This window comes from Phacochoerus africanus, chromosome 10, assembly GCF_016906955.1.
Source record: "Phacochoerus africanus isolate WHEZ1 chromosome 10, ROS_Pafr_v1, whole genome shotgun sequence".
Classification (NCBI taxonomy): domain Eukaryota; kingdom Metazoa; phylum Chordata; class Mammalia; order Artiodactyla; family Suidae; genus Phacochoerus; species Phacochoerus africanus.
The window spans coordinates 11,005,521-11,018,392 of NC_062553.1; the positions used below are offsets into that span (position 1 = coordinate 11,005,521).

A 12,872-nucleotide genomic window follows, 5' to 3' on the forward strand; every position below is an offset into this window, starting at 1 on the left:
GCTAACAGCTGCCAGCTGCAGGCTTACGATTTCAAGGTGTCCTGTTGTAACCATGCGAATTTCAGACCCCAACCCGTCCTTACTTATCAAGCACCCTGACTTCTTGCCACTCGAAGTATGATTTTTGAAAAACAACCTTATGTCATTTTTGTGGGGTTTGCCTTTCTAAGTCTCCCCCATTTTGCAGTCCAGTGGAACACAATTCACGTGCTTTTTCAGTCTATGCGTCCTAGGCTATAGTCTTCATTTTGGTTCCAATAAAATTCTTTTCTACTCCTATTAGATATTGTTTACTGATTACTTCCATTGACATTGTTTGATGTAATTGGCAGGATATCAGAAAAACTCACCTGGAATCTACTTTAGTACCAAGCATGGGCCGCTTGTGCCCCCCGCGCCGCCAGCTTCACTTGACTCTTTCGAGGCTTCACGGAGTTTTTCCTGATATCTGGATCTCCTTGCATTAAGTGATGTTCTACACAGCGTGTATTGGAGGCATAATCTTAAGACATGCCGTTTTAAGGGGAAACCTGTACATTTCCCAGATGAAACCTACGCAGAAGGACCTAAGGGGAAGTTGGCAGGCAGAAGACCAAGAGGGCATTTCTGGGCAGGAATGTCCTAGAAGGAACTTTGCAGTTGGCAAAGTTCTTTTCTTTCCCTTTCTTTCTTTCTTTCTTTCTTTCTTTCTTTCTTTCTTTCTTTCTTTCTTTCTTTCTTTCTTTCTTTCTTTCTTTCTTTCTTTCTTTCTTTTTTTCTTTCTTTTTCTTTCTTTCTCGGCTGCGTCTGTGGCTTCTGGAGGTTCCCAGGCTAGGGGTCGAAGTGGAGCTGTAGCTACTGGCCTATGCTACAACCACAGCAACGCAGGATCTGAGCTGTGTCTATGACCTATACCACGGCTCATGGATCTGCCATGTCCTTAATCCACTGAGCGAGTCCAGGGATCAAATGTGTATCCTCAAGGTACTAATCAGATTTGTTTCTGCTGAGCCACGGCAGGAACTCTTAATCTTTCTTTTTAATGTGGCTTAAAATTGGAAAGATTTGTTCTTTACAGTAAAATGAAACTGAAAGAAAATGGGAACTTGTGCTTCTAAAGCCTACCAGCTCCAGACTGACAGCCACCCTCTGGAAGTCCAGCTGAATTCATGTACAAGTCGGATGGAGCCAATACTTGCAAGTACTTATTTCAGCCCAAATGGCCAAGATGAGGCTCCCTGGACTTCCCCCAGCTGGGTTTCGTGCACTCAGTGAGAGAAAGCCGGCTCGATAACACAGCTTTTCAAAATTCTGACCCTGAGGAGTTCCCATGGTGGCTCAGCAGTAACAAACCTGACCAGGATTCATGAGGATGTGGGTTTGATCCTTGGCCTCACTCCGTGGCTTAAGGATCTGGTGTTGCTGTGAGCTGTGGTGTAGTTTGCAGACACAGCTCGGACTCCACGTTGCTGGGGCTGCAGTATAGGCTGGCAGGTGCAGCTCTGATTTGACCCCTAGCCTGGGAACTTCCATATGCCCAGGGAGCAGCTCTTAAGGGGGAAAAAAAAAAAAAAAGCAACTCCTCTAAATACTTGTTTATTTAAAGAAAAAAGGAAAGAAAAACAAAGTGAGCAAATCAGTGAATGATATTCAGTACCCTTGCTTTCAGTGAATTCTGTCGGGGCTTTCTTGGGTGTCTGGCATGTCTGTTTTGCTTTTAGCCTGCTCAGAGAAATGCTGGGTTGAGAAAAGTCCTGCACAGTCGCCTCTTAGATATGCAAGAATGTGCCCCTCCTCCCAGCTGAGCTGTTTGACCTTTAGCCCCTTGGTGTTGGAATAGAAGCCTGGGAAGCCCAACTGTCTCGGAATCGGGTAAACATCTCTAAGACAATCCACTGAGAAAGTTTTGGCGTGAATTTGGGGATGTTCTGGGTGCCTTGAAAGGCCCACGGGGAATGACTAACATACAAACTTTGCCCGAGTTGCAATGAGTGGGCTAAATGTGACATCAGTAAGGGTGCTTTTTCTTTTTCTTTTTTTGCATTTTGGCATTTATTTTCCCGTGGGGAACTGCCCCTGCTCCTCACTCGGCTCGTGTGGGGCTCCACTCCTCAGTTCAGCTGGACACTCAGACCCAGTCTAATCAGAGCGTGCCAGCCCCGCCACAGTGCTAAAGGCAAGGATTTTCTTAAGGGGCTGGGAGGATGGGGGGCTTGTGTGTGCCTGCACGTGTGTGTGTTCTCAGCCAAGAGGCAGCCTGGTGTTGAAGAGGGTGCATCCTGCACCCCCATGGCTGCGGTTTGAATCCCAGTTGCCCAGTTCCACCGTGTACTGGCTAGAAGGTGGTGGGTGAGCCACTCCTGCTTTCTGGGTCTTTGACCCTGTAGAATGGGGCCAAGAACGCTTCCTACCTCATGGGGTTTTATGGGGATCCAATGTGTTAGTATCTGTAAAGGCTGGGCTTTGTCTCCTTGACTTTTTTTTTTTTTCTTTTTAGGGCCACCCCTGAGGCATATGGAGGTTCCCAGGCTAGGGGTCAAATCAGAGCTACATCTGCTGGCCTACATCACAGCCATAGCAATGCAGGATCCGAGCCCCGTCTGCAACCTACACCACAGCTCATCGCAACACCAGACCCTTAACCCACTGAGCAAGGCCAGGGCTTGAACCGGCAACCTCAGGGTTCCTAGTCGAATTCGTTTCCACTGTGCTACACAGGGAACTCCTCTCCTTGACATTGTATTTGGGCATGTAACGGGCATCTCAGATTTAATACCCCGGATGAAGTCTCCTTTCCTTGTCTTCCTCAGTCAGCTAATGACAGCTCCCTCCTTCAGTTGCTGCAACCACTGTCCTTGGGGTTGTCTGGGCCCCTCTCTCTTTGTCTCTACTCCATCCACAAGTTCTGCCAGTTCTACTTTCAAAATATATCCAGAAGTCAACGAGCACCTGCGGAGGTCAACCTGGTGTAAGCCACCGTCATCTCTCAGCTGGATGAAAGCACCGGAGCCTCCTAGACGGTGTCCCTGCTTCTGCTCTCGCCCCACTCTAGTGGATTCGCCACAAGCAGCCAGGCTGAGCCTGAAAAAACCAATTTGGACAATATCACCCCTGGGCACTGTGAGTGCCCCGCAGCCCCCACACTCTCACATTTGCAGCCTCTTCGCCCACTTCCCCCGCACCCTGCCCTTCCTGTACCAGGAGCCTCTCTCCTCTAACCTTTGTTCTTCTTCGCTTTAGCAGTTACAATGCCAAATACTGTTGAACCACTAGGCCGCCAGGGAACTCAGGATGATTTTTGGGGGCAGGGTTGGATTTTTTAAAGATTGAAATATAGCTGATTTGCAGTATTGTACTGGTTTCAGGTGTACAACAAAGAGATTCAGTTATATATGGGTATTTTTTTCAGATTTTTTTCTTTTTGTTTTTTTGGCCCCACCTGTGGCCTATGGAAGTTCCTGGGCCAGGGACTGATTCAGAGCTGAAGCCACAACCCACACCACAGCTGCGGCAATGCTGGATCCTTAACTTACTGCCCAGGGGACCCAACCCCCTCCTCAGCAGCCAGCCAAGCAGCTGCAGAGACAATGCCAGATTCTTAACATGCTGTGCCCTCGTGGGAACTCCTCAGATTACTTTCTATTAGAGTTTTTTGCAAGATATTGAATATTGCTCCCTGTGCTATGCAGTAAATCCTTGTTGCTTATCTATTTTATGTATAGTAGTGTATTTGTTAATTCCAAACTCCTGATTTATCCCCTCCTCCCTCTCCCCTTTGATAACCATAAGTTTGTTCTCTATGTCTGTGGATCTATTTCTGTTTCCTAAATAGATTCATTTGCTTTCTTTTTTAGTTTCCACATATAAGTGATATCATATAATACTTGTCTTTCTCTATCTGACTTAACTCACTTAATATGATAATCTTTAGGTCTACCCATGTTGCTGCAGATGGCAATATTTCATTATTTTTCATGGCTGAGTAATAGTCCTGTGTGTAAGTGTGTGAATACCACATCTTTTTATCCATTCATCTATTGGTGGACACTCAGGGTGCTTCCATGTCTTGGCTATTGTAAACGGCACTAGGGAGCCTGTGTACTCTTTTTTTTTTTTAAGGGCCACACCAGCAGCATATGGATGTTGAACTGGAGCTAAACTTTTGGCCTATACCACAGCCACAGCAATTGAGGATCCAAGCTGCATCTAAGACCTACATCACAGCTTATGACAACGCTGGATCCTTAACCCACTGAAGGAGGCTAAGGATCAAATCCACATCCTCATGGATACTAGTCGGGTTTCCGCTGCGCCATGATGGGAACTCCAAGCCTGTGTTCTTAAATGCTCTGCACAAGGATTCCTCACAGCCAGTTCAATTCTGTGCCCTCAGCAACCTACGATGGTGCCAGGCATGTGGTGGTTCCTGAGTACGTATGTGTTGAATCTATAAACATCAGAATATGCCATTTTCTTGTCTGAGTGCATTGTAACCATGTGCAAATAAGTCCACAAGAACAGTATTACCATGTGTTGAATGCCTAACCCGTCCTGGGTGTGTGTACCAGCCCAACCAACTCCCAATCTAACAGGTGGAGTAGGCATTAAGCTGTGTCCATGTAACGGATGAGAAAACTGAGGTTCAAAAATGTAACTTGCCCCAAATCATACCACTCCGAGAGAGTGTGCAGGGAGAGTGGTGTAGTCTCTGTGCATTTGTTTTTTTGTTTTGTTTTGTTTTGCATCTTTTTTTTTTTTAGGGCTGCACCTGCAGTGTATGGAGGTTCCCAGGATAGGGCTGTAGCCGCCAGCCTATGCCAGAGCCATAGCAACATGGTCTCCCAGCAGCGTCTGCGACCTACACCACAGCTCATGGCAACACTGGATCCTTAAGCCACTGAGTGAGGCCAGGGATCAAACCCACGTCCTCATGGCTGCTAGTTGGGTTTGTTAACCACTGGGCCACGATGTGAACTCCTCTGTTCATTTGTAATATCTTCACCAAGGGCATTCTAGAACGTTTGACATTTGTAGTTGAGCACCTCACGTGCAGAAAGATAGAATAGCAAAGCGAGAGGGCTCCTGATCCAAGTGTCTCAGCAGGGGCGAAGGACTACAGGGGCCTTTCAGATATTATTTTCTCCAGTGTTTGTGGCCTTTAACAGGTGTGGAAACGAAAAGCTGAAGTGTTCCCAAGTCGCTCTTGATTCAGAGTCAAAAATTGAGACAAAGTAAATCTGAAACTGTAACTGTGTGGGTGTGTCAATTGGTACAACCTCTTGCAAAGTTGTAAATGGTTGTGCCATCTGATCCAGGAAGACTACTTTTACGAGCAGAGGTACTGGGCAGGTGAAAAGATAGGCTGACATAAAAGAGTTCCCGTTTTTACTGTCCTAAGAAAAGAAGAGAAAACCCAAGTGCCCATTGATGTGGGTCTAGTTAAATAAACCGTGGTAAGAGTTCCCTGGTGGCCTATTGGTTAAGGATCTGGCATTGTTACTGCTGTGGCTCGGGTCACTGTTTTTTTGTTTTTGTTTTTTGTCTTTTTAGGGCCACATCCGAGGCAGGTGGAGGTTCTGAGGCTAGGGGTCGAATTGGAGCTGCAGCTGCCGGCCTACACCACAGTCACAGCACCGCAGGATCTGAGCCGTGTCTGAGACCTACACCACAGCTCATGCCAGTGCCAGATCCTGAAATGGCTGAGCGAGGCCAGGGATGGAACCTGGGTCCTTATGGATACTAGGAGCCACGACAGGAACTCCTGGGGTCCCTGTTGTGGCACAGGTTTAATCCCTGGCCAGGGAACTTCCGCAGGCCATGCGCGTGGCCAAAAATTAAATAAATAAATAAGTAAACCGTGGGGTGCTCTATGGTTGACTGCCAGGGGTCGTTTGAAAGAACTAGGTAGTGTGTTTTAGGGTGTGTCCTTCAAAGGCATGACCATGGGAAGCAAGCTAGGCAGAGAACAGGGTTTACAAATATGCTGTAATGTTTATGAAACAATGAAAACTCCTCTCTCTGCATATATGTATCTATAGTAATACTGCCTGTGCAGTACTCTGGTTAAGAGGAAATCTGGGACAGGAAAGAGAATGAGTTCCTACCTATGACTCTGTCCTCTTTGACTTTTATACCATGTATGTCTACGTTATTTCTTTTCAGAAACAAATACCTTGTTAAAAGAGGTTGGTTTAACGGCAGGTCTTAAATGCTGTAATACCAGAAGGCTCAGTTCAATAAAGGGAACAAGTGACCGTAGCTGATTTTGGATCTTGCCCAATATTCAGTGTAAAAGAAAGTTCACGCCCAGGAAAAGGAAGTGGAGGAAGGCAGGGAACACGGTTGGGTCAGAGTTCAGAAAATGAACCCACAGGCAAGACCGACATTTCTCATCCTGTATCCACATTATTTTGTGTAGGCCTGGGGTTGTGAGAATAGCCCTCTGACTCCAGTTTGGAAAGGCTGGACTAGCAGGTGTCAGAAATAAGACTCTGGTCTGTAATTCATTCATTTATTCATTCAACCAGCTCTTTCTTCTTCTTTTTCTTCTTCTTCTTCTCCCCTTCCCTCCCCCTCCCCCCTCCCCCTTCTCCTCCTCCTCCTTCTTCTTTTTCTTTTTTTTTTTGTCTTTTTGTCTTTTTAGGGCTGCACCCGAGGCACATGGATGTTCCCAGGCTAGGGGTTGAATCAGAGGTGTAGCTGCTGACCTACACCACAGTTCATAGCAACGCCGGATCCTTAACCCACTGAGCAAGGCCAGGAATCACACCTGTGTCCTCATGGATACTAGTCGGGTTCGTTAACCACTGAGCCACGACAGGAACTCCCCATTTAACTACCTCTTGAGGATATCAATTCGAGTCTCAGGATATGGAGAGATTAAACTGCAGTTCCTGCAGACCTAGCCCCAAGCTAACTCCTGGACCAGTTAGAGGAACACCTTGCAGAAATTCTCAGAGGATGTGTGTTCCTGGACAGTTACTGAGGCCAAAGTTCCTGGAGCCATCTTAGCCCCCTCTCCTTCTGGTAAACCCCACAGCCAACTCATCAGCAAATCCCACTGCTTCTACTTTCAAAATATATCCAGACTCCAACTTCCTTTTTTTTTTTTTTAATCATTTTGCCACTTTTTACTACTCTCCTGATTAAAGTCATCATAACTGGCCTCCATCTTTCGACTTTCTCACAGTTTATTCTCAGTGCAGAAGCCAGGTTGAGCCTTTGAAATGTCATGCCTGGGAGTTCCCCCTGTGGCACGGTGGGATTAGCAGCATCTGGGGTGTGCTGGGATGCAGGTTCAATCCCCAGCCGGGTGCAGTGGGTTAAGGATCTGGCGTTGCCAGTAGGTTAAGCTGCGGCTTAGGTTGTGACTGCAACTCGGATCTGATCCCTTGCCTGGGAACACCACATGCTGTGGGGTGGCCAAAAAAAAAAAAAAAAAAGAAAGAAAGAAAGAAAAAAGAAAAAATGTCATGCTTGATCAAGACACCCAGAGACCTAGAATAGGTTAAAAATAAAACTCACAGATCCCCAGGTCCTTCTCTTGTCCTACAGGACCCTGGGTGATCTGGCTGCTGGGAGCCTCTGAACTTCTCTCCTGCTCTGCCTCCCTCAGTCCTGCCTTCCAGTTCCCATGGCCTCCTTGTGGCTTCTGGAGCAGACCAAGGGCTTTTCTGCCTCGGCATGTTGCCCCCCTACCTCCCATCCCCTCTGTCTGGAAAATATTTGCCCCAGGAAGTCTTGTGACTTCATCTTCCATTTTCCTTAGGTCTCTGCTGAAGTGTCACAGATGCTCCTAGAGCTAGGGAACCTTGAGGGAGGAGATGCAGGGGACATCTGGGCAAAGCCAATGGATTATTTATTGAGCCACTCCTTTGAGTGCTTACTGTGTGCCCGGCACGTTCCCCAGCAATACCTCGTGGATTATAAAACTGCCTCCCCTCCGCAGCCTCAGGGAGCAGGTAGCGAAGGGCTTACCATGTATCTGGCATTCTGCTCAACACCTTGTAGATAGAACTCATCCTCATTACAACCCCATGAAGTGAGTACGGCTATGGTTCCCCCTCGACATCTGATGCACAGAGAGGTAAAGCGACTTACCCCACATCACCCAGCCAGTGGGCAGCCAAGCTCTGTTCGAATCCAGGGCTTACGCTGATGCCACTGGAGAGAAGACCTCAGGCTTAAGTGGAGCCTTTGAAGGGGGCCCCCACCAGGTATTGATCAAGGGTACAAGCAGAGGTAGAACATTCCTTTTTGGGCAGAAGGCACTGCTTGAAAGCAGGTGCAGAGGCAGGCAGGCAAGTGCTTTCACATTCTTCAGGAAGACCTCGTGGGTGAAGTGTGAAGTGATAAAGTGAGCCCACTGAGAAGTAAAACGCTGTTATTTTTGAGTGTCTGCCAAGTAAGGTCATTTCCCTAGAGATGGAGAGAGTCTGCTCAAGAATCCGGCTGTAGTAGGTGCTGTAGTAGGCTTTTTAAGACCTTTCAAGCCTTATTGGTCGAACGACCGCGGAACTTTAAAGGAGCGGGTGGGGGTGTTAAGGGAGCGGAGAAAAAGCAGGCGAGAGATAAAGGGAAGTGCATTTGCCGAGCCCTGCGGGCTCTCTCCTCCCAGCCTGCCGGCCTCCACCGGCCTCCTCTCCAACTTCGCCCGGGAGACCGGCGTTGGACCTCATGGCCAACCACAGATTCAGCGTCGTATCTGGATCCGAGGAGGAAGCCTGTTGCTCTAAGAAAGCCAAGATCTGTCTCGGCGTCTTTCTGGGCCTGGTGCTGGTGACCGTGGCGGTGGTGGTCGGAATCCTGATGGGGCGCCGGTCGCCCAAGTGGAACGGGAAGGGCAGCACTGTCGATTTTCAGGAAATCGTCCTGAGGCGATGTTACACTTACATTCGGGTGGTGCAACCGGAGCTGGGGTGAGTTGGCGTCGGCGGCGCACCGCTGGGCCCCGGGCGCGAATCTTACGGCGCACGGCTGGGCACAGCTGGGCACAGCTGGGCGCTGCGCTCCGAGCTGCCTCCGGGATTGTCTGGAACAAAGCATCTACTGTTCCGAGTCAGCTGAGAGCCCGTGGGGCAGCACCGAGTAGGGTGTCTGGGCTTGCGATTCCGTGCGCCACTCGCTAGAAGGGCTGGCGGTGGTGCCGAGGGTGCCCGCGAACAGAGCGCTGCTCCTCCGCACAGTTGGGGGGCACCTGGCAGAGATGCCCTGAGCCTCTCGGCGCCCACAGCCCCGTTGCAGGGCTGGAAAATAGCCGGGGAGTTGCTGGCGTTTTCTACTTTGCACGGCGTTTCCTTTCGCCATCTCTGACCCAAAAGTGCCCCGGATGGTTAAGTGGCTTGCGGAGCCTGAGGAGGGGAGGATAGCGTTAGAAGGGCTTGATCAATGAAATTAGTTCCATTCATTAAAACGGCACCCCATTTTTTCTTGCGTTCCCTGCAATGAATGTGACCAGAGCACCCATTAACAAAACCAAGCAATAACAGCTTTCGCAATTAAGCTATAACATTACGGGAAAGTGAATCTGCTTAATGAATCCCGTATCGACCCTGGAAATACCACCCACATCAGTCTATGGAATCTTTCCGGAAGGTTTCTCAAGCCCCCTCCCAGCCAGCTTCTAATCTCTCGCCAAAGTGAACCACCTTCTTGAGTTCATTTCCAGGGTTTGGTTTCGCCTGGAAAACTCAATTTTGAAGTTGTACATATAGCAGAGTAAGCTGGGAGTTAAAAAGTCGCTTCTTGGGCTGGCAGAGGTAGGCAGGGGAGCTGTGATTTTAAACCGTGTGACTGAGATCAATTCTGCCTGCAAACACCCATCCCTGGGGATGAGCTGTGAGACACCGCCGGGGGCCCCTCCGCGCCGCCCCTCGGCAGTCTTCCTGGCTAGGCTCAAGGGTTTGGGTCTAACGCAGATTCTGGAGGTCTTCCTTGCAAATTGTTCAAGGTCAAGACTGCTGTGGTCCGCTAAGTGTTTTGCTTATGAATAATTAGAGATAGCCAATCTGAAATGGGAATGGTAAAAGAGACCGTTTTATTTTCACTTAATGTAATAGTTTAAATTGCTGCTAAGTCATATTTGGGAAGCTCACATCCATGTAGCCAGCAGGATGCACCATAGAAACTACACAGCTTTTTAATATTTGTCGGGATGCTGCTTGGTGTTCAACAGTGTCAAAAACAACATACATATGTGTATGTGTATCTATTCAAAACTATTAACGAAGATATCCTCTGTTACTGTTTCTTGAGCATCTTTCCATATATCTCACAACACACACACACACACACACACGTTATATAAACGGGCTAGTAATTAATATGTGCTTACCGCGTGCCAGGTGCTTTTAAAAGACCAAATGATTTAGTCCCTTAGCAACTATTTGAGGCAGCTGCTATTGGCATCCCTGTGTTATATATGAACAAACTAAAGTGGAGAGTTTGAGTAAATTGATCCAAATTTGGGTCCAGGAGTTCCCATCATGGCTCAGCGGAAAAGAATCTGAGGACATAGGTTCTTCGATCCCTGGCCTTGCTCAGTGGGGTAAGAATCCAGCGTTGTCGTGAGCTGTAGTGTGGGTTGAAGGCGCAGCTCTGATCTGGCATTGCTGTGGCTGTGGTGACGGCCGGCGGCTACAGCTCTGACTGGACCTCTAGCCTGGGAACCTCCATATGTGGTAGGTGTGGCCCTAAAAAGCAAAAAAAAAAAAAAAAAAAAAAAGCTGGGTTTAAACAGAACCTAGGGTCACTTTATCCTTAAGTGGGTCAAGAGCAAGAACTCTAGTGACACACTGCTTGGGTTTAAATCTTGACTCTGTCCTGATGTAACTTTAGATAAATGACTTTCTTTGTGCTGCAGGGAAATGGAATGTAGAACCTACAACGTGGGGAAATGAGGGTTAAGAGGAACAATCCTGAATATCGTAAATGCTCGAAATGCTATTTTTTAGGAAAGTGCAATATCACAAACATCTTTCAATGATAATAGACTTAGTTATAGACTACGGCCAATATCAAAATAGATGCGAAGTATTTTCAGATTTATTTAAATCACAATCCAGTAGAGCAGTTCTCCAATGATGAAATTTGTGTATTTTTAAAAATTATGATGCTTTTTAAAAACTTAACATTTGGCCTTGGAGATCTTTTGGCGTCAGTACATATAGGTTTATCTCGTTCTTTTTAACAGCTCGTAATATTCCATAGATTGGATGTAACCATTTCCTACTGATGGAAAATTAGTTTCCCATTTTCATTCCCATTCATTCACTCAGCAGGTATTACTTGAGCATCTACTGTGTTCCAGGCAGCGATCTAGTTCTGCCAATACAAGAGTGAATGACAAAGTTCCCACTCTCATGAAGCTTTCATGCTGGTTGGGGAAAAACGTGCTGCAATGAATATCTTTGTACATATGTTTTTGGGTACAGATGAGAGTGTTTCTGTAGGCTATATTTCTGGCAGTAGAATTCCTGGATCAAAGGGAGTATTAAGCACATTTAAAATTTTGATAAGTATTTCTGAATTACCTCCAAAATAACTCTACAATTTTATACTTCCATCACCATTTATTAGAGCTCATTCACTTCATTGCTGAAGAGTATGAACTCTTTGTAGTTATGAGAAAAATAACGTCTAATTGTTTCCCGACTCTCCATGATTTTTGGCATATTGTGTATGTTTATTGGCTGTTTATATTTTTCTATGAATTTCCTGTTCAGATCCTTGCTAATTCTACTGAGTTGCTTGTTGATTTCATTTTATGGGAATTCTTTGTATATTATAGATTGCATAAGTGGAATTTTCTTTTCTTTTCTTTCTTTTTCTTTTTTCTTTTTTTTTTGGACACAGCATGCAGCTGCCTTATGTGGGATCTCAGTTCCCAGACTAGGGATTGAGCCTAGCATTCAGGGGCAAAAGCACCAAGCCCTAACCACTAGACAACCAGGGAACTCCCTATGGTGTTTTCTTTCTCTCTCCCTGTTGTCCTTGTAGCCTTTCTAATTTCGGTTGCCTCCCTAGAGACTTGAACTTCAAGGTCATGACTCTTTGAATAGTAACTTCCTCCTTCTATGTTGCTGAAAGTCCATTATGCTGACGATTGTACTCAGACCCTCTTAACATCACCAGTCTTTTCCTTGATGAATTCTGAGATGATTCCCGGGACCTTTCTGTCACATCCATCCCTTGTCAGATTGCTCTCTCCTGCCTTGTCATTTCTATTGGGCCAAAGCAGGATGTTATGTCAGTTACTCAACCTGATAGTTCTAATTTGACCTAGTAGAAGCTTACCGCTGCAGAATTTTATCAGAACTATGTATTAACATATGCAAAACCAAACATAATTATATGCATAACAATTATGCATATAATTGTAACTGTGTAGGAGTTTCCTGGTGGCTCAGCAGGTTGAGGATCTGGCATTGCCACTGCTGTGGCTCGGGTCACTGCTCTGGTGTGTGTTGGATCCCTGGGCTAGGAACTTCCACATGCTGAGGATGCAGCCAAAAAAAAAAAAAAATTGTGACTGTAAAATTGAGTGTGACTGAAAAAAGTTAGCAGAATATGGTACTTTTGGGTTAATGGAGTTATTAACCACTGATTAGTATTATTCCACTGCCATCAGTAGGTTTATTGTATGTTTATTAATGGTCAGTTTCAAATGATCTATACTTGGCATTTTCCTTGTCTGTTCCTACATAATAAACCACCCCAAAACTTAGTGCCTTAAAACATAAACTATTTTATTTTTTTACATGACTCCATGGATTGATTGGGCTTAGCTGGGTGGTTCTTCTGTTCCTTGTGATGTTGGCTGGGGCTGAAGTCATTTGGGGGCATAGCCAAGCTGGGATATCAGACCTCACTTACACGAATGACACACTGTGCGG

At 46.5% G+C, this 12,872-nt stretch overlaps 1 protein-coding gene across 2 annotated transcripts in view; it reads left to right on the plus strand.

The window, feature by feature from the left end:
• Positions 1-8,623: 8,623 nt before the first annotated feature.
• CD38 (CD38 molecule) overlaps positions 8,624-12,872 on the plus strand; it is a 46,565-nt gene continuing 42,316 nt past the window's right edge. For both annotated transcript variants that reach the window (XM_047798906.1, XM_047798907.1), the window contains exon 1: positions 8,624-8,897. In XM_047798906.1, coding sequence (XP_047654862.1) covers positions 8,656-8,897 — 242 coding nt within the window. In that variant the 5' untranslated portion in view covers positions 8,624-8,655. The remainder of the gene's footprint in view (positions 8,898-12,872) is intronic.